This window comes from Scyliorhinus torazame, chromosome 3 (assembly GCF_047496885.1).
Source record: "Scyliorhinus torazame isolate Kashiwa2021f chromosome 3, sScyTor2.1, whole genome shotgun sequence".
Classification (NCBI taxonomy): Eukaryota; Metazoa; Chordata; class Chondrichthyes; order Carcharhiniformes; family Scyliorhinidae; genus Scyliorhinus; species Scyliorhinus torazame.
In genome coordinates this window covers 111,241,449-111,259,566 of record NC_092709.1, presented here as the reverse complement: position 1 = coordinate 111,259,566, position 18,118 = coordinate 111,241,449, and the positions used below count along the sequence as shown (strand labels likewise).

At 44.2% G+C, this 18,118-nt stretch overlaps 1 protein-coding gene across 6 annotated transcripts in view; it reads left to right on the top strand.

The window, feature by feature from the left end:
- Positions 1–18,118, top strand: part of znf827 (zinc finger protein 827) — a 244,379-nt gene that overhangs the window by 119,360 nt on the left and 106,901 nt on the right. For all 6 annotated transcript variants that reach the window (XR_011940162.1, XM_072496124.1, XM_072496125.1 and 3 more), the window contains exon 6: positions 12,860–13,093. Coding sequence is in view for 5 of the 6 variants with exons in the window: in XM_072496124.1 (XP_072352225.1) it covers positions 12,860–13,093 (234 nt within the window). In the remaining variant the exon portion in view is untranslated. The remainder of the gene's footprint in view (positions 1–12,859; positions 13,094–18,118) is intronic.

The window sequence follows — 18,118 nt, the reverse complement described above, 5'->3', positions numbered from 1 at the left end:
GCCAAAATCTTGCTTTGTTTCATTAAATTGCGCTGCTAAAGTTTTGTCTGTGGTTTGGTATGTGTACACTTGGAAAGGTGGGAAACCCAAGCAAGCTTTTGGACTACCTGCCTACAAAGTAATACCATGTACTCTAAATTCACTCTCTGGATGTGGATGATGCTTGTCAAGCTGGTGTTTATTGTCTATCCCTATTTGCCATGAGCAGACGGTTGTGGTCCTTCTTGTTGAACTGCTTCAATTCTATCGAATTTGTCACAACTGAGGGCAGTACATACTTCAGACTGGGTGTGGACAGCAGGTTTCCTTCAATAGAAAACATGAATAAATCAATTTGGTTTTGGATGGTCACTTTTGGTGATAGCAGCTTATTTCCAAGATTGTAGTTTTAGGGTAAGGGAGAATGAGGGTATAGAGGTCAGGAGCACAGATTTGACGTCGCAGGAGGGGGCCAGTGTTCAGGTAGGTGGTTTGAAGTGTGTCTACTTCAATGCCAGGAGTATACAAAATAAGGTAGGGGAACTGGCAGCATGGGTTGGTACCTGGGACTTCGATGTTGTGGCCATTTCGGAGACATGGGTAGAGCAGGGACAGGAATGGATGTTGCAGGTTCCGGGGTTTAGGTGTTTTAGTAAGCTCAGAGAAGGAGGCAAAAGAGGGGGAGGTGTGGCGCTGCTAGTCAAGAGCAGTATTACGGTGGCGGAGAGGATGCTAGATGGGGACTCATCTTCCGAGGTAGTATGGGCTGAGGTTAGAAACATGAAAGGAGAGGTCACCCTGTTGGGAGTCTTCTATAGGCCTCCAAATAGTTCTAGGGATGTAGAGGAAAGGATGGCGAGGATGATCCTGGATAAGAGCGAAAGTAACAGGGTAGTTATTATGGGAGACTTTAACTTTCCAAATATTGACTGGAAAAGATATAGTTCGAGTACATTAGATGGGTCGTTTTTTGTACAGTGTGTGCAGGAGGGTTTCCTGACACAATATGTTGACAGGTCAACAAGAGGCGAGGCCACGTTGAATTTGGTTTTGGGTAATGAACCAGGCCAGGTGTTGGATTTGGAGGTAGGAGAGCACTTTGGGGACAGTGACCACAATTCGGTGACGTTTACGTTAATGATGGAAAGGGATAAGTATACACCGCAGGGCAAGAGTTATAGCTGGGGGAAGGGCAATTATGATGCCATTAGACGTGACTTGGGGGGGGGGGGCGGGGGGGATAAGGTGGAGAAGTAGGCTGCAAGTGTTGGGCACACTGGATAAGTGGAGCTTGTTCAAGGATCAGCTACTGCGTGTTCTTGATAAGTATGTACCGGTCAGGCAGGGAGGAAGGCGTCGAGCGAGGGAACCGTGGTTTACCAAAGAAGCGGAATCTCTTGTTAAGAGGAAGAAGGAGGCCTATGTGAAGATGAGGTGTGAAGTTTCAGTTGGGGCGATGGATAGTTACAAGGTAGCGAGGAAGGATCTAAAGAGAGAGCTAAGACGAGCAAGGAGGGGACATGAGAAGTATTTGGCAGGTAGGTTCAAGGAAAACCCAAAAGCTTTCTATAGGTATGTCAGGAATAAGCGAGTGACTAGGGAAAGAGTAGGACCAGTCAAGGACAGGGATGGGAAGTTGTGTGTGGAGTCTGAAGAGATAGGCGAGATACTAAATGAATATTTTTCATCAGTATTCACTCAGGAAAAAGATAATATTGTGGAGGAGAATGCTGAGACCCAGGCTAATAGAATAGATGGCATTGAGGTACGTAGGGAAGAGGTGTTGGCAATTCTGGAAAGGCTGAAAATAGATAAGTCCCCGGGTCCTGATGGGATTTATCCTAGGATTCTCTGGGAGGCCAGGGAAGAGATTGCTGGACCTTTGGCTTTGATTTTTATGTCATCATTGGCTACAGGAATAGTGCCAGAGGACTGGAGGATAGCAAATGTGGTCCCTTTGTTCAAAAAGGGGAGCAGAGACAACCCCGGCAACTATAGACCGGTGAGCCTCACGTCTGTAGTGGGTAAAGTCTTGGAGGGGATTATAAGAGACAAGATTTATAATCATCTAGATAGGAATAATATGATCAGGGATAGTCAGCATGGCTTTGTGAAGGGTAGGTCATGCCTCACAAACCTTATCGAGTTCTTTGAGAAGGTGACTGAACAGGTAGACGAGGGTAGAGCAGTTGATGTGGTGTATATGGATTTCAGCAAAGCGTTTGATAAGGTTCCTCACGGTAGGCTATTGCAGAAAATACGGAGGCTGGGGATTGAGGGTGATTTAGAGATATGGATCAGAAATTGGCTAGCTGAAAGAAGACAGGGTGGTGGTTGATGGGAAATGTTCAGAATGGAGTTCAGTCACAAGTGGAGTACCACAAGGATCTGTTCTGGGGCCGTTGCTGTTTGTCATTTTTATCAATGACCTAGAGGAAGGCGCAGAAGGGTGGGTGAGTAAATTTGCAGACGATACTAAAGTCGGTGGTGTTGTCGATAGTGTGGAAGGATGTAGCAGGTTACAGAGGGATATAGATAAGCTGCAGAGCTGGGCTGAGAGGTGGCAAATGGAGTTTAATGTAGAGAAGTGTGAGGTGATTCACTTTGGAAGGAATAACAGGAATGCGGAATATTTGGCTAATGGTAAAGTTCTTGGAAGTGTGGATGAGCAGAGGGGTCTAGGTGTCCATGTACATAGATCCCTGAAAGTTGCCACCCAGGTTGATAGGGTTGTGAAGAAGGCCTATGGAGTGTTGGCCTTTGTTGGTAGAGGGATTGAGTTCCGGAGTCAGGAGGTCATGTTGCAGCTGTGCAGAACTCTGGTACGGCCGCATTTGGAGTATTGCATACAGTTCTGGTCACCGCATTATAGGAAGGACGTGGAGGCTTTGGAGCGGGTGCAGAGGAGATTTACCAGGATGTTGCCTGGTATGGAGGGAAAATCTTATGAGGAAAGGCTGATGGACTTGAGGTTGTTTTCGTTGGAGAGAAGAAGGTTAAGAGGAGACTTAATAGAGGCATACAAAATGATCAGGGGGTTAGATAGGGTGGACAGTGAGAGCCTTCTCCCGCGGATGGAAATGGCTGGCACGAGGGGACATAGCTTTAAACTGAGGGGTAATGGATATAGGACAGAGGTCAGAGGTAGTTCTTTACGCAAAGAGTAGTGAGGCCGTGGAATGCCCTGCCTGCTACAGTGGTGAACTCGCCAACATTGAGGGCATTTAAAGGTTTATTGGATAAACATATGGATGAGAATGGCATAGTGTAGGTTAGATGGCTGTTGTTTTGGTGCAACATCATGGGCCGAAGGGCCTGTACTGCGCTGTATCGTTCCATGTTCTATTGTGAAATTCAAGAGCACCAAACTCGAGGCTAACACTGCACTGTCTTTCAGCTGATATTCGAGGCCCTAGCTACCTGCTCTGGTGGATGCGAAAGATCCCATGCCAATATTTTGAAATTGGACAGGAAAGCACAATGTCCTGACCAATATTTTTCCCTCATCAGCACAAAAAAACCCAGATTATCTGAAGATTATTACATTGCTGATCGTCAGAGTTTGCTGTATGCAAATTGGGTGCCTCTTTTCTTACATCACAGTAGTAACTACACTCTAACTGTTGACTGTAAAACATTTTGAGATGTCCCGTGGTTGTGAAAAGCACTATTTTAAATGCAGGTCTTTTTTCAAAAGTTTCCAACTGTGGAATTCCAACTAGAATTAAGCATTGCAGGGTGGCATGGTGCAGTGGTTAGCACTGCTGCCTCAAGATGCTGAGGACCCGGGTTGAATCCTATCTCCGGGTCACTATCCTGACTCCGGCTCACTGTCCATGTAGAGTTTACACATTCTCCCCATGTCTGCGTGGGTCTCGCCCCACAATCCAAAGATGAGCAGGGTAGGTGGATTGGCCATGCTAAATTGCCCCTTAATTGGGGGAAAAAAGAATCGGCCACTTTATTTTAAAAGAAAAAGTAAGAATTAAGCATAGCTCTGAATTATTCTTCCAGTAACATATACATGATGGTACTACGCTTGTGGTCAACAGAGTGGAGAATTTGAACCATTTGACCCTATTTTAACTCTGTACAAGTGGATGGGTTTTAAAGATGTTAAAATATCACTCTGGCACGACACATTTTATCACTTTATGCTCTTAAAAACTAAATTTGACTTGCATTTTCAACGTTTCAACTTTTTTCATTCACCTAACTAGGAATGTTAGGTCATAAACCAGTTAAATGTGTTGTGGCACATCTTTCTGTTACCCTTTAGTTGGCCAGGCAAGGAGAATGCTCATTTTTCGTTGGCCGTTGAAATGTCCATAGCGCATTTCTTTTTCTTAAGTAGGAGTCTGAGCAAAAATGGCAGAAAGGGGATTATTTCAGTAAAAGTGGGTTACCTACATTCAGCGTGGCTTTCCTCATCACTTAGTGCTTCATGTTAAGAGTTGTGTTAAATCTTCAACCTCACCACTGCTCATATTGTTAGCCTCTGCCTCAGTGCTTCAGCTTAGTGGGAAGGTTTCCATAGTTGCTGTATGAATTAAACATTCAGTCCTGATTACATTGCAAAGTGATTGGAAGAAATTTTTCCAACAAAAAAGGGATTTTGTTTTTTACAACACTTCAAAACATCTGAAAACGCTGCATTTACGTTGAACTTCATTGCAATGCATCAGTTGTTCATTCTACAGACTTGGCTGCCATGTAAAAACAAGATCTCACATCAACATGATGTGAATGACCAGTTACTCTGTTCTTCATAACAGTTGAGGGGAAATTCCCTGCTCTTCAACCTTTTCTTTGAATAGAGCCATGGGATCTTTAATATCTGTCAAGAGTTTACCATTTACACTCTGAATATTTTTTTTTCAAAATGCTGCTTCTATTTCTCCTATTATGCTTAATTATTTTCATTCAGATTCACTCTGTTTGTTTATGCAAAACCCAATTTCTTCTCAACATTGCATGTCACTTGAACTAGGAATCTGATTTATCGGATCCATGGTGGTATACCCTTGGAACACACGTACATCAACTTTAAATCAGTTGGATTGACAAAATGAATTTTTAAAAACAATATTTAACAGCCGGATTTTAAGGAGGGGAGTGTTCCCTTGATAGCTATCTTTTGAAGACGAGTTCTACATAGAGAAAGGAATTTTTATTGTCTTAGTGCATTTATCATTTTCCCACTTCTGAAAGGGTTGTCTTTTGCTAGAAATCTAATTGATTTTACGCAGTTTTTTGATCTGACAAAAATTATGTTTTTGTACTTTTTGCCCATGCCTTTTTTTTATAAAAAGAAAGTACCTTTAAATCTTTAAAATAATGAAAAACCGATGCCTCAGAATCTCTCTGCAGAAACAATTCCCCAAATGACCGTAGACTTAATGATGGAAGGAATTCAAAGGTGCAGAGAGCCTCAAAGAGACACAATTTTATTCTAGTCGCATTATAGCCCGTGGAATGTGCTTTATCATCCACATAAAATAAATGAAAGAGCCAGATGGCAGTTTGCCATTGAACTGTATAAATGTTCATGTGACCTCTAGTGGCAGAACCTAGCCATTGTAGCACAACATGGATTTTGTGCATTTGCAATTTTTGCTTCTCAAAACCTACGAAGCTTGCTTCATCACAGAATGAAATGGCTGGCTACTTTCTCTGTGAAGCACTGAACCCCCAAAATGTATCATTAGTACCCATCCCACACTTCCAAGAATGTAAAGAAGATGGTGATGGCAACTAAATTACTAACCCAACAATGTTTGTGTAACTGAGGGGTTTTTGTGTCATATAACAATGCCACAAGTTGCACTGTTTCTGCAACCCACTGTGAAATAAGTCTGAAATGTTCTCTCCTCAGATGGCATAACCCAATGATTTTCAACCGATTTTTCCAGGGACCCATTTTTACCAACCGGCCGACCTTCGCGACCCTCGGCGGCCGACCTTCGCGACCCTCGGCGGCCGACCTTCGCGACCCTCGGCGGCCGACCTTCGCGACCCACGCTGGCCGACCTTCGCGACCCACGCCGGCCGACCTTCGCGACCCTCGCCGCCAACCTTCGCTATCCATGTGGCCGACCTTCGCGACCCACGCCGGCCGACATTCGCGACCCACCATTTCCTCTTACCTTTAATGCGCGAGGTGAACCTGCTTGGTCCTCATTTACTTGTTTGCCGCTGACAAATGAAGGCATCGCAATCGCGCCCAAAGCACGTGGCGTTGATGTTCGGTGGGGGTCTGACCTGCTCTTTGTCTCCCTTGGGAAGATTACTTAAATTTACAAAAAAATCTTCTCCTGCGTCTTCAATTGTGCAAATTTGCGCGCAACAGCCGCAGCAGCCAGCTTTTCACAATTCTTTTTTAAGAACTCATTTGTTTCATTTTATTGGGAATGGAATTCTAATCATTAACATTTTAAATAAGATTCAAGTTACTGCACAGTGTTCTGGTAAATATGACGGCCGCGACCATATAAAAAAATGTGGCACGCTGTGCATGCGCACCGATGAGCGGGCACGCATGCGCATTGCGCCCGCATTTTTCTATATGGACCTGGCTGTCATTCTGAAAGCCGGCTGTTGTGCGCTAATTTGCGCAATCGGGAGCGCTGCAACGGACGGCTCTGCGACCCTCCCAACACCCGCCCGCGACCCACCTGCGGGTCACGATCCCGACTTTGAAAATACCTGACACAATCCATAATAAAAAAAGCTTTTTGCGACTTCCGGTGGCGTTCACGAACGGAGCCTCCGCAGCTTAGAGGCTCCCCCGGGTCCACGAAATTGCAGCTTTTTTCGGGGGGGGGTCGGGGGGGGGGGGGAAGAGTGCAGACGATCAAGATGAATGTACTGCCAAGATTCCTCTTCCTGTTTAGATCCATTCTGATCATGATCCCCAAGGCCTTTTTCCAAAACGTAGACCGGCTAATCATGACGTTTGTGTGGGGGAGTGTAAGAACCCGAGAATTCCCAAACAGATACTGCAAAGAAGGAAAATCAAAAGGGGCTTGGCCTTACCAAACCTACAATACTACCACTGGGCAGCAACGGCAGAAAGTGTGAGGGTATGGGTACAAGAACACGACACAGATTGGATACAAATGGAGGAGGCATCCTGTAAAGGTACGACCCTCTGCTCCCTGGCCACAGCAGCACTCCCATCCTCAACAAGATACACAACGAGCCCAGTGGTAGCGGCCACGCTGAGAACATGGATCCAACTGAGAACACTTCGGGATAACCAAAATGTGGGCTTCAAAAGATGGAGGTGGGACAGGGGCACACTGACGGTCGGGGACTTCTACATAGGGCACAGACTGGCGACACTGGACGAACTGACGGAGAAGTGGGAACTAACAAAAGGACAGGAAATGAGACACCTCCAAATAAAACACTTCCTCCGCAAAGAGACAGTTTTGTACCCCGGGGCCCCAGAAACCACACTACTAGAGGACCTGATAGGCACAAGCAACGAGAAGGGGGGCCTATGTGGGAAAATGTACGGACGGCTACTGGACAGAGCCCGGACCCCACTGGGCGAGACCAGACAAAAATGGGAGGACGAACTGGAGACAGAGGTAGGGTGGGGACTCTGGAGCGAAGCACTGAGCAGGGCTAACTCCACCTCCTCCTACGCAAGGCTAAGCCTAATGCAGCTCAAAGTGGTGCACAGAGCACACCTGACCAGAACCCGAATGAGCAGGTTCTTCCCGGAGGTGGAGGACAAATGTGAACGGTGTCAGAGGGGCCCAGCCAACCACACCCACATGTTTTGGGCTTGTCCCAAACTTGCTGGGTTCTGGGCAACCTTTGCCGAGGCAATGCCCAAGATTGTGGAGGTGAGGGTGAAGCCATTTCCGAGAGGCAATCTTTGGGGTATCGGAGCAGCCAGAGTTACACATGGGGAAGGGGGCCAACGCCCTTGTTTTCGCTTCCCTAATCGCACGCCGGAGAATCCTGCTCGGATGGCGATTGACAGCTGCAGACTGGCTCGCTGACCTCTCGGAATTTCTCCACCTGGAGAAGATTAAGTATGCCATCAGAGGGTCAAAGGAAGGCTTCCTGGAGGCTTTTTTCCTGGAAAAGAAAAACAACTGAGTCAAAACCAGAACCCCCCCCCCCCCCCCAAACACATCTAACGGTCACCAGCTCCTTGGAATCTGAATTGAAAGGCTGCCATCTCAAGTAGAACCCTTCAGCCGACCCCCTCATGGTATACTTGAACTTTTCTAAGTGCAAAATCTTCCTACAGTCACTCAACCAGGCCAAAGCACTGGGTGGAACCAGAGTCCTCCACCCAAATGGAACTCGCCTTTAGGTTATTAGTGAAGCAAAGGCAAGAGCATTCACCTTCACCCCCGGCGAGTCCGAGACCCCAAAGACAGCCACGGGCAAGGCTCCAACTAAATCCCAAGAATTCCTGACATGGCGCTGTGGAAGGAGACCCAAAATCTCACAAGTTTAGGGCAAGACCAGAATACATGAGTATGATTCGCTGGATCCGGTGAACAATGGTCGCACCTATCCCCTGCTGCCAGAAAAAACCCACTCGTCCGTGCCATGGTCTGCACCACTTTGAACCGAATCGAGCTGAGCCTAGCACATGAGGAGGTGAAGTTGACCCTGTGCAGGGCTTCACTGTACACAGCCACTGTGCTCCTCCCCTCCCCCCCCCCCCACCACCACCAATCAAAAACCTGACCCAACTCGCTCTCCCATTTCCTTTTTACCTCATCCAATGGAGCTTGCTTCATCAACACAAGCCGACTTTAAATATCCAATACTTTCCCTCCCCTAGCTCAACCGAAAGGACCCTATCCATCAAAAAAGGCAAGGGTGTCAAAGGGAAGGAAGGAATTGCCTTAGGCAAAAGGTTACGCACCTGATAATACCTGAACAGATTGTTCTCAGAAGCTGAAACCCAACCACACCTCAAAAGCAGCCACCTTCCCTTCTATGAACATGTCCCTGAACCGCTCCAATCCCATCTTTCCCCATATCCCAACAATGAGTCCAAAACATCTGGAACAAAGCCATGGCTTCCACAGATTGGGGCTAACAACGACATGGCACCCAGCTTGAAATGTTGCCTAAACTGTCTCCATATTCTGAGTGGCCACCACCACTAAACTTGGAAGCCCACTTGGCAGGGGAAAACGGAAACGGACCTGTAAGACCCACAAGCTAATATCTCTACAGGCACTCCTCTCATCCACCACCATATGGTCTCCGTACCCTTAAACCACCCCCTGTACCTTCTCAATGTTCTCCACCCAATAATAAAATAATAGATTGGGCAACGCTAGGCCCTCCGGATTGCCTTTCCCTCTGCAAAAACACCCTATGAATCAGTAGGGTCTTGCCCGCCTAAATAAATGTAGATATCCTTTTATTAACTTTCACAAAGAAAGATTTGGGAAGGAAAACCGGGAGACACAGAAACAGACATAGAAATGTTTAGAGGATATTCATCGTTACCAATTGGACCCTGCCTGCCAGGGACAAAGGGAGGTTCTCCCACTTCTTTAAGTCAATTGACCCCATTTAACAGATCAACAAAATTTAGTTTATGGGGCAAGGCCCAATCATGGCCCACCTGGATCCCCAGATAACTCTAGCAGTTGGCTGTTTTCTCCTAATTCGTATCGGCGTCAATTCTAGTAGGACTCCTGATGTCCCAGTTGGTAAAATGCTGCCTGATGTGAAGGGTGGTTACCCTCGGGTCCAGAATTTAGCTGTTTTGACCATGTTTAGACAAATGTTGTAATGAGGTCTAAAGCTGAGTGGCTGTAATGGGATGCAGATTTAGGTTATTGGTGCATAAATGCCATTTTACAACATTCATTGGTTTGCAGATTGATGAGGTGATATTTGGCTAGATTGAATTTGTTTTTTGAGGACCGGGCAACGAGGCAAATTCCACACTGTTGACGAGATAACCATGTTATAGCTTTATTGGAACGCCTCAGCTAGAGCTACAGCACATTCTGGAACAAATCTTCAGCACTTCAGCTGGGATGATGTCAAGGTCCATTGCCTTTCCAGTGTGCTCAACCATTTCTTGACATGTAGAGTAACTGAACTGACTGAAGATTGAATCTCAGGAATAGGTTGAATTATTATTTACTCAGCACTTCTGGCTGGAATTGCTTAAGGTCTCGTCTTTTGCATTCATGCCCTAGGCTCTGCCATCTTGGAAGATGGTGATATTCATGGCACCTTGATTTCTGATCAGTTGTTAAATTGTCAACACTATTCATGACTAGAGGTGACAGGACAGCAGGACTTTGATTTGATCCAATGATCATTGACTCTCTTATCTCTGTAAGTTGCTTGTATTATGCGGCTTCACAGGGTTGGGAGCTCATTTTTGGGTATCCCTGATGTTGTTTCGGGCCGATTCTCTGACATTCCTCAGCGAACCAGAGTTGATCCCCTTGTTTTGATGGTCATGCTCGATTGAATAGATTGAAGACTATGCTGGGACATGATGGTAGAGCAGGCACTTTCAAAGCCGGGGTCGTGACCCGCGGGTGGGTCACGGAGCCGTCCGTTGCGGAGCTCCCGATTGTGAAAATCCGTGTGCAACACCCGCAGCAGCCAGCTTTTAACTATGCCGGCTGCAAGCGGCCTTCAAAATGACGGCCGCGACCATATAAAAAATGGTTCTGCACGTGCGCACTGACGAGTAGGCACGCATGCGCAGTGCGCCCGCATTTTTTATATAGTTGCGGCCATCATTTTGAAGGCTCCTCACCGCCGGCATTATTAAAAGCCGGCTGTTGTGCGCAAATTTGCGCAATCGGAGACGCAGGAGAAGATTTTTTTTAAAATTCAATGCAATCTTCCTGCCTGAAGGGTGGCAGAGAGTAGGTCACACTCATCGAACATTGACGTCATGTGCTTTAGGTGCAATTGCGATTCCTCCATTTTGTCAGCAGTAAACAAGCAAATGAGGACCAAGCAGGCTCACCTTTCGAATTAAAGGTAAGAGAAAATGGTGGGTCGCTAATGTCAGCCAGCGTGGGTCACGAATGTTGGCCGGTTGGTAAAAATGGGTCCCCGTTAAAAAAAAGTTTGAAAAACACTGTTAGAGTGTGATGGAATGTGGTTATGCTGCTGCTGAAGGCCACATCCAAAATTCACCCTAAACTGCACAGAAATTGAGAATGTACCATGTAGGGAAAACACAGGCGCGGTGTACCTATTAAGATGTGTACATACTTGGCCATTTTGAAGGGACCAAGCAATGCAACAAAGGGGCCATGTACAGTGAAGGGTAATAAAATATGACGTTGTAGATAATGCCCTATATGACATCAAAGCTGGTCATCCCTCTGTTCAAAATCATTCCCATTCAGCATGTAGGCCATGTCATGATATGCAAAAATGCAGCTAATGAACACATAGAATAGGACACGACAAATGAGCAGTCAGGACACTCAGAGGTGGTATTTCACTATAAAAGGGATGAGGCATTCACACCCCGCCTCTTTCCACAGACCAACATCTACAGAGTGAGACAGGGTGTATCCTCAGCATCACACCTCAGCACGTGGCTTAGAACAAGGCTGGTTCAGTTAGACTGAGTTACTACATTTAGATTAGCAGAGAGTCGAACTCATTGAGAACTGTGCTAATAGTTCAATAACCACATTGAACTCACTTCAAAGTCTGGAGCATCTTTTACTCAAAACTGCATCAAGTGGAAGCTTGTGTTATTCCAAATTACATAACACAACAGGCCAGACCAGGTAAGGAGGACAGATCTTCTTCCCTAAAGGACATTCGTGAACCAGTTGGGCTCTTACTTTTTTTATTTTTGTAAATTTAGAGTACTCAATTCTTTTTTCCAATTAAGAGGCAATTTAACGTGGCCAGTCCACCTACCCTGCATATCTTTTTGGGTTGTAGGGGTGAGATCCATGGTAACAGGGAGAATATCAGATGGGTTTTTACAACAATTGACAATGGTTTCATGGTCGTTATAAGAATTTTAATTCCAAATTTAAAAAAAATTGAATTCCAATTCTACCATCTGCCCTGGTGGGATTTGAACCCATGTCCCCAGAGTATTACACTGGGTCTCTGGATTGCTAGTCCAGTGACAATACCACTCCGCCAATGCCTCCCCTAATTTGATTATAATGAAGTCCTCCACCCAGAGTACATTTCTGTGCTCTTACTCCTCTCCAAATGGTAATCAACATGACTGTAAATCCCTGTGGAATATTGAGTAAACTGCTATTTGTTATTAAGTACTGTGTTCTGATTATAGATACTATATTGAATTGAATGTTCCACATTGCGCAGTTATGTGAAATAGTGTGTTATAGTGTTCTCAAAAGTAAATTTAATAGAATGCAGTGAGGGCTTCTGTTATGGCGAGAGCCTAGAGAAACTGGGAATTTTCTCCCGAGATCCGAGATAATGGAAGTTTAGACAGAGGTGGGTCTCCAATGAATTTTGATAAATCAGGAGAAACTTTCCACTGACAAGATAAATAAACAAGAAGAGTCAGAATTAAAGTAAATGGCGAAAGGGCCGGCAAATTGTTGAGATGCTCTGCCTAAAAGATGGGAGCAAATTAATAGTTACTTTCATAATGGAGTTGGATATGTCCTTGAAAAGGAAACATTTGCAGTGCTGTGGGCAAAGAGTTGGAGAATGTGACTAGTTGGGTAATTCTTCCAAAGAGCCGTCATCAGCACAGTGGACTGAATGGTTTCCTGTGCTCTGTGATTTGACAATGTTCTTCAAGCCTGTTGAAATTCAGGATCAAGTTTTGCTGAGAGTTATGTTGTTGTACAAGCTCCTCTTTATATTAACAGCTATGTTTTTCTTTCTCCATCTCCAATCACAGCTGAAAATAAAAAGCACTTCGAAACACAGATAGTTGCAATTAAAGAAGAGCCAATGGAGGTGAAAACACCCGAACCTACGGCCTCTCCGTTTTCTAGTCGTGTGTTCAACTGCAAAGCAGTGAAAAATGAAAGTTCACAGAATTCCCCTGAAATTATACCTCTTACAGAAATTAAACTTTTCACTCAAGACATATCCGTGAAAATGGCATCAGAACTTCTTTATCAGCTCTCAGGTATTTGTGTTGATGTTCCACAAACATGTATATTCTGTGTCAAAGTAATATTGTATTCACAAAAGCGTAATTTCTAACTTGCAGCCTTAATAAGTAACATGCTTCTTGAGCTCTCCTCAGTTAAATATTGCATCGCAGTTTCGTCAACAGTAACACAATAATTTCTGTATGCAGTTATGATTGAAAAAGAAAATTAGTTACGAAAGAAAATTGCAGCAGTCACGAAACATAGTACCAATTAAAACTAAGTGCCTACTTTTGACGTCTTTTTATAATATCAAGTCAATAAAACTGCTTAAATGCATAGCTGATATTAAGGTTTTTGCATGTTATTCATGCCTAATAACATACACTTTTTAGAATATATAAATGTTCAGACCTGTTCCTTACTCGTGTAGCTCTATAGAACTATTATTTATCCAGGCTCCCCTAAGATCTGTGGCTTGTTGTACAATACCATCTCAAATAGATATATGATTTTTCACATATTGCTGGTTGTTGTATCATGTGAATGATTCGTTGCACAGACTATACACCACCACCTTTCCTTCTGTCCCTCAGTTCTTAAGGCAGGTTACAGGTTCAGAATCACAGAATAATACAGTGCAGAAGAGTCCCTTCAGCCCATCGAGTCTGCACCGATGCATGAAAGATACCTGACCTGCCTACCTAATCCCATTTGCCAGCACCTGCCTACCTAATCCCATTTGCCAGCACTTGGCCCATAACCTTGAATGTTGTGACATATCAAATGCTCATCCAGCACTTGAAACGAACTTGAACCATACCTGAGCAGTTTGGGCGCCTTTAGGAGAGTAAAGGAGAAAACCGTGGCAAACAAAGAGCTTGTGTCATTTTTGGAACTGTAAATTGAAATTATGCTGAAATATTTTTTCGGATAAGTATAAAATAAATTCTAGTCCATTAATAGTCAAAACAGCAGTGGTTGGCACTGCTGCCTGTAGTGCTGAGGACCCGGGTTCGATCCCGGCCCCGGGTCACTGTCTGTGTGGAGTTTGCACATTCTCCCTGTGTCTGCGTGGATTTCACACCCACAACCCAAAGATTTGTAGGGCAGGTGGATTGGCCACACTAAATTTCTCCTTAAAACAGTGAATTATAGAATTAAAATATAATAAAATTGTTACAGTGGCTAAACTGTTGGTAATTCCAACTGTTCATTAAAGGTCATGTTGTAAATAACTTGGAATGTTTGCAGATAAAGTTGCCAAAACTTGCTTTAAAAAAGCAAGAGAAACCATAGTTGGTCTATGGTTTGTCATCTCTTTCTAATGGTCTGCCTGCCACCAAATCATACTTTCATTTGTCATTGTACCCTTTGACTGTACTTGCACTCGGCAGTAGCCAATACACATATTATCATGCACACAATTTATTTCTGGAAATAATTGTTGCTGAACCTCCAATAATTGAAAAACATGATCCTTAGTTGCTGCTTTATCTGTCTTCCCAGGCAGTTTGTCAGTTAGGTGGGGAGGAGGCACAACAAATGCCAGCTTGCACCAGTCATAGACTTTAGCTGTTCGAGTGAAATAAATGGTTTTCCTGTTGTCTGTAAGCTCTATGCTGAAGTAAGCATGGTGTCGGAGAGTGGGGAAACACCCCCTTCCTCGTCCCTCTTGGTCCTCTTCCATTGAAGTAGAATTGATTGGATGTTTAAGTTTAAAAAGATTGTTGTTTCCTTTTTAGTGAATTTTTTGTTTTCTGGTCGAGGTTTTGGAATCTGTATGTAAATTTTGAGTGCTAATGAAGCATTAATTTGAGGCTGCATTTTCTGCCAGTGTTGTGCTTGTGCAGTTTGTTTTATTTAGTTTCGCCATTGAGAGGGATGATGTATGCACCGGCCAGGACCAAAGATGGTGCTGCTCAAATCATCACAGCTGGGCAGCTGAGTCCAGCAGTGAGTGGTTAATTAAAATGTCTTCCTTGTTGACTTGCTGGGCTCCAGCTGTAATGTTAACACCCTTCATATTTTAAAATTTAAAGATTCAGGTCATCAGTGAGCTGCAAGGATTGTTTATTTTTCCACACCATCCTATGTTTTTCGGTGTTCCGACAGTTTGCCTCGTTTCCTCATGGGATGAGGGCACTGCTGGCATAACTACCATATATTGCCCATGCATAATTGACTTCAAGAGTTCAGATTTTGCACAGCATGAAAAAAAGTGTGGAAATATTGTTTTATTTCAATGAGTTGCAAGTGGAGCTTGCAGAAACAAAAAGATCAATGATGGAGGAAGATGGTCAGAGTAAGGCAAACTCATGACCAATGATGCAGCTTTTTAGTTCCTGTCTGCAGAAGAACAGGTCTTAATTGCGCATGTGCAGAGTGAAACTGGCAAGCTGAGTGCAGTAGAGTGACGTTACTAGATTTCTGCACATGTGAAGGCACGGTGTATATGTGCAGATGGCCATCTTGCATTTCCAGGAGACACCATGTTGATTTAAAACATACCAATGTCACTCAGATGCTGCTTTTGGCGTTCCATCTCAATTACAGCACCTCTCCAAGACTTAATTACACCCTTGAAATGCCTGCTGACCCTGGCTACGTTTCCAGCTCAGTGTTGTTCACATATCTCTGAGAGGAGAACTAGGCCTAGAACAGCCTGTGCAATGCTTTTGGATGGATGTTTTACTTGGACCTGTGTGCATCTGAGATGTGCAGGTACTTGCTTAGAACCTCTCATCAATTTGGTTTAAAATTACACTTGAATGCCAGGCTTAATGGGTGGTCCAACATCGGAACCATGCAGATTGCAGAAAACCCTGCAGATGCATTTGATGTCAACATTTCCTTCCTGAAACTGTGGGGAAAGGGAGGGTAGGAGGCAGGAACATTGACAGAATGTGTCCTGGAGCTAATTTCCAGTTCCATCTGCCCCAGGAAAACCATGGGATGAGACTGGAAAACACGGCTTTAATTTTCCCTGCATTTTGTTTCATTTTTGTAGCGCCATTCTCTTGTGTCTGTGAGATTTGCTGGCTTTTTTTGTGGGAATGAGGAGCGTGTTGGGCATCTATTATATAGGCTATGTAAGTGAGAGTGAAAATGAGTCAACATCAAGGAGTTAACAGTTACAAAGTCCTAGAAATTGAATTGCTGACTGTAAAACTTGATGTCTGCTAAATGTGTGTGGTATGATTATCGGTGGGTAGGTTGCTGAGTGTGGCATTGCATCAGATTGCTATCTGACCTGTAACTGACCTCAGTCCCCTGTGTAAGTTGGTTCTGCAAAAAACATCCATTTTTCTTTTGTATAACCTCAGGCCATGTTTTATAAGTTGTGCATCACCTTTTCTCGCTGCTGCTCAGTAACTTATTTTCCTGGAATACTGTCAAGCCAACAAATTACTTCCGTCCTTGTAGAACTGGGAATATTGTTATTCGAAAATGACAGGGCAGAATACTCCAATGGGGCATTTATTGTAATAGCTCATTTGTGTATGTGCATTAAGTTATTAGAGCCGTTACTCATGGATTCGGCCTATCTTTAGTGAACTCTGTTTGACCTGTAAGTTTGGCAGACAAATCTTGGAACTACAGAACTGGGTACTGCTTCATTTCTGCAATTAACATCAATTCTTAGTCTAAGACCTGATGTTTCTCTGTATGCTCCTCCTACTTAAGACTTCCTTTTTATTTCAGCCTTGGCCTCTAGAGAGCAACCTAAGTGTACCATTCTCCTGTATTTACATTTCAGTAACGTGCACAGTTTCTGTTCAAACTGGCATCAGAGTGGAACTTTGTACGCTTGCAAACTATCTGTAACATATAGAACTAACATTCATGCATTAAGTTTCATTGCATTATTACTGCGCTGACGGACAGTGTGTTCACTTAGACCCAGGGAGGCTGAAGGAAGTGTGCACAAGGTTAGGATGTTACCCTCAAAAGTCATTCAAAGCAGAAATGCTCTTCTCGTCTCAACATCAGTTTTAAAAAAAACAGTTCCTCATGTTGATGCACAGGCACTCTCCAGCTTTCCCACACAAGTGCAGAAATGCAATAGAACATCTACAATATCGCACTCAACATATGGAAAGTAAAACCAGAAAAACTAGTATGAGCTAAATCACTTGTGATGGAACCTGTCATTGACACCAAGCAGTCTGCTCTCATTAATTACAAGTGAGAAAACTCTGAATGCATTGAGAGCCGTTCAAAGTAAGCCCAACAGACTGCTGAGTGATGCGACAATGATTACTGATTACAACTTTTCCAGAATATCCAGATGTCCTTCAATACAGGGAATGCTATGTATGATGGGATCAAAAAGGCAACAGGACCATCAGCAAAGAAAACAGTTCGATTGCAAACAAAGACAGCAGACGTCATTGTCAACAGCAATAAATAGTTGGAGAGATGGGTTAAACACTGCTTGGAGTTGTATTCTAGGGAGATTACTGCAATCGATGAAGCTCCAGACACTATAGAAAGCCTGCTTGTCTTGGCATAACCCAAAATGAAGGAGTTCAGCAAAGCTCCTGAATCACTTGCCATGGGCCATGCTACACCACCTGAACTCAAGCTTGGGAAATCCACATTCCTGCATCATCAGGACAGATTTTTCTATTCCTTGAGGGAGGGCCCAGTGTCCAAGAAAGTGTGATGTACACATGTTTGATTTATTTTTTTTGCAATTATGCGAATTTTAGAAAGAAATGGATCAAGGGATTGTTGTTCCAAGTCTACGGCAGCCTTCTATATCGAAAAAAAATAGTTTGTGCTGTGGTGGGCAACTCTGCTCCGCATTGCCTGGTGTGGCCCACTCTGGCATGGCAGTCTGCTGCATTTACTGCTGAGAAAGACAATGGGCTGAGAAGGTGCATGCTTCGCTGGCTTCTGGGCCCTCTAGTGTTCATTTCTGCATCAAATAACAGGTTGCTGATGAATGTGGAGCCTAGTTATGTGAAGCTATTAACAGAGGAGGTGGTGGCGTAGTGGTATTGTCACTGGACTACTAAACCAGAGAAATGCTCTGGGAACCGAGGTTCAAATCC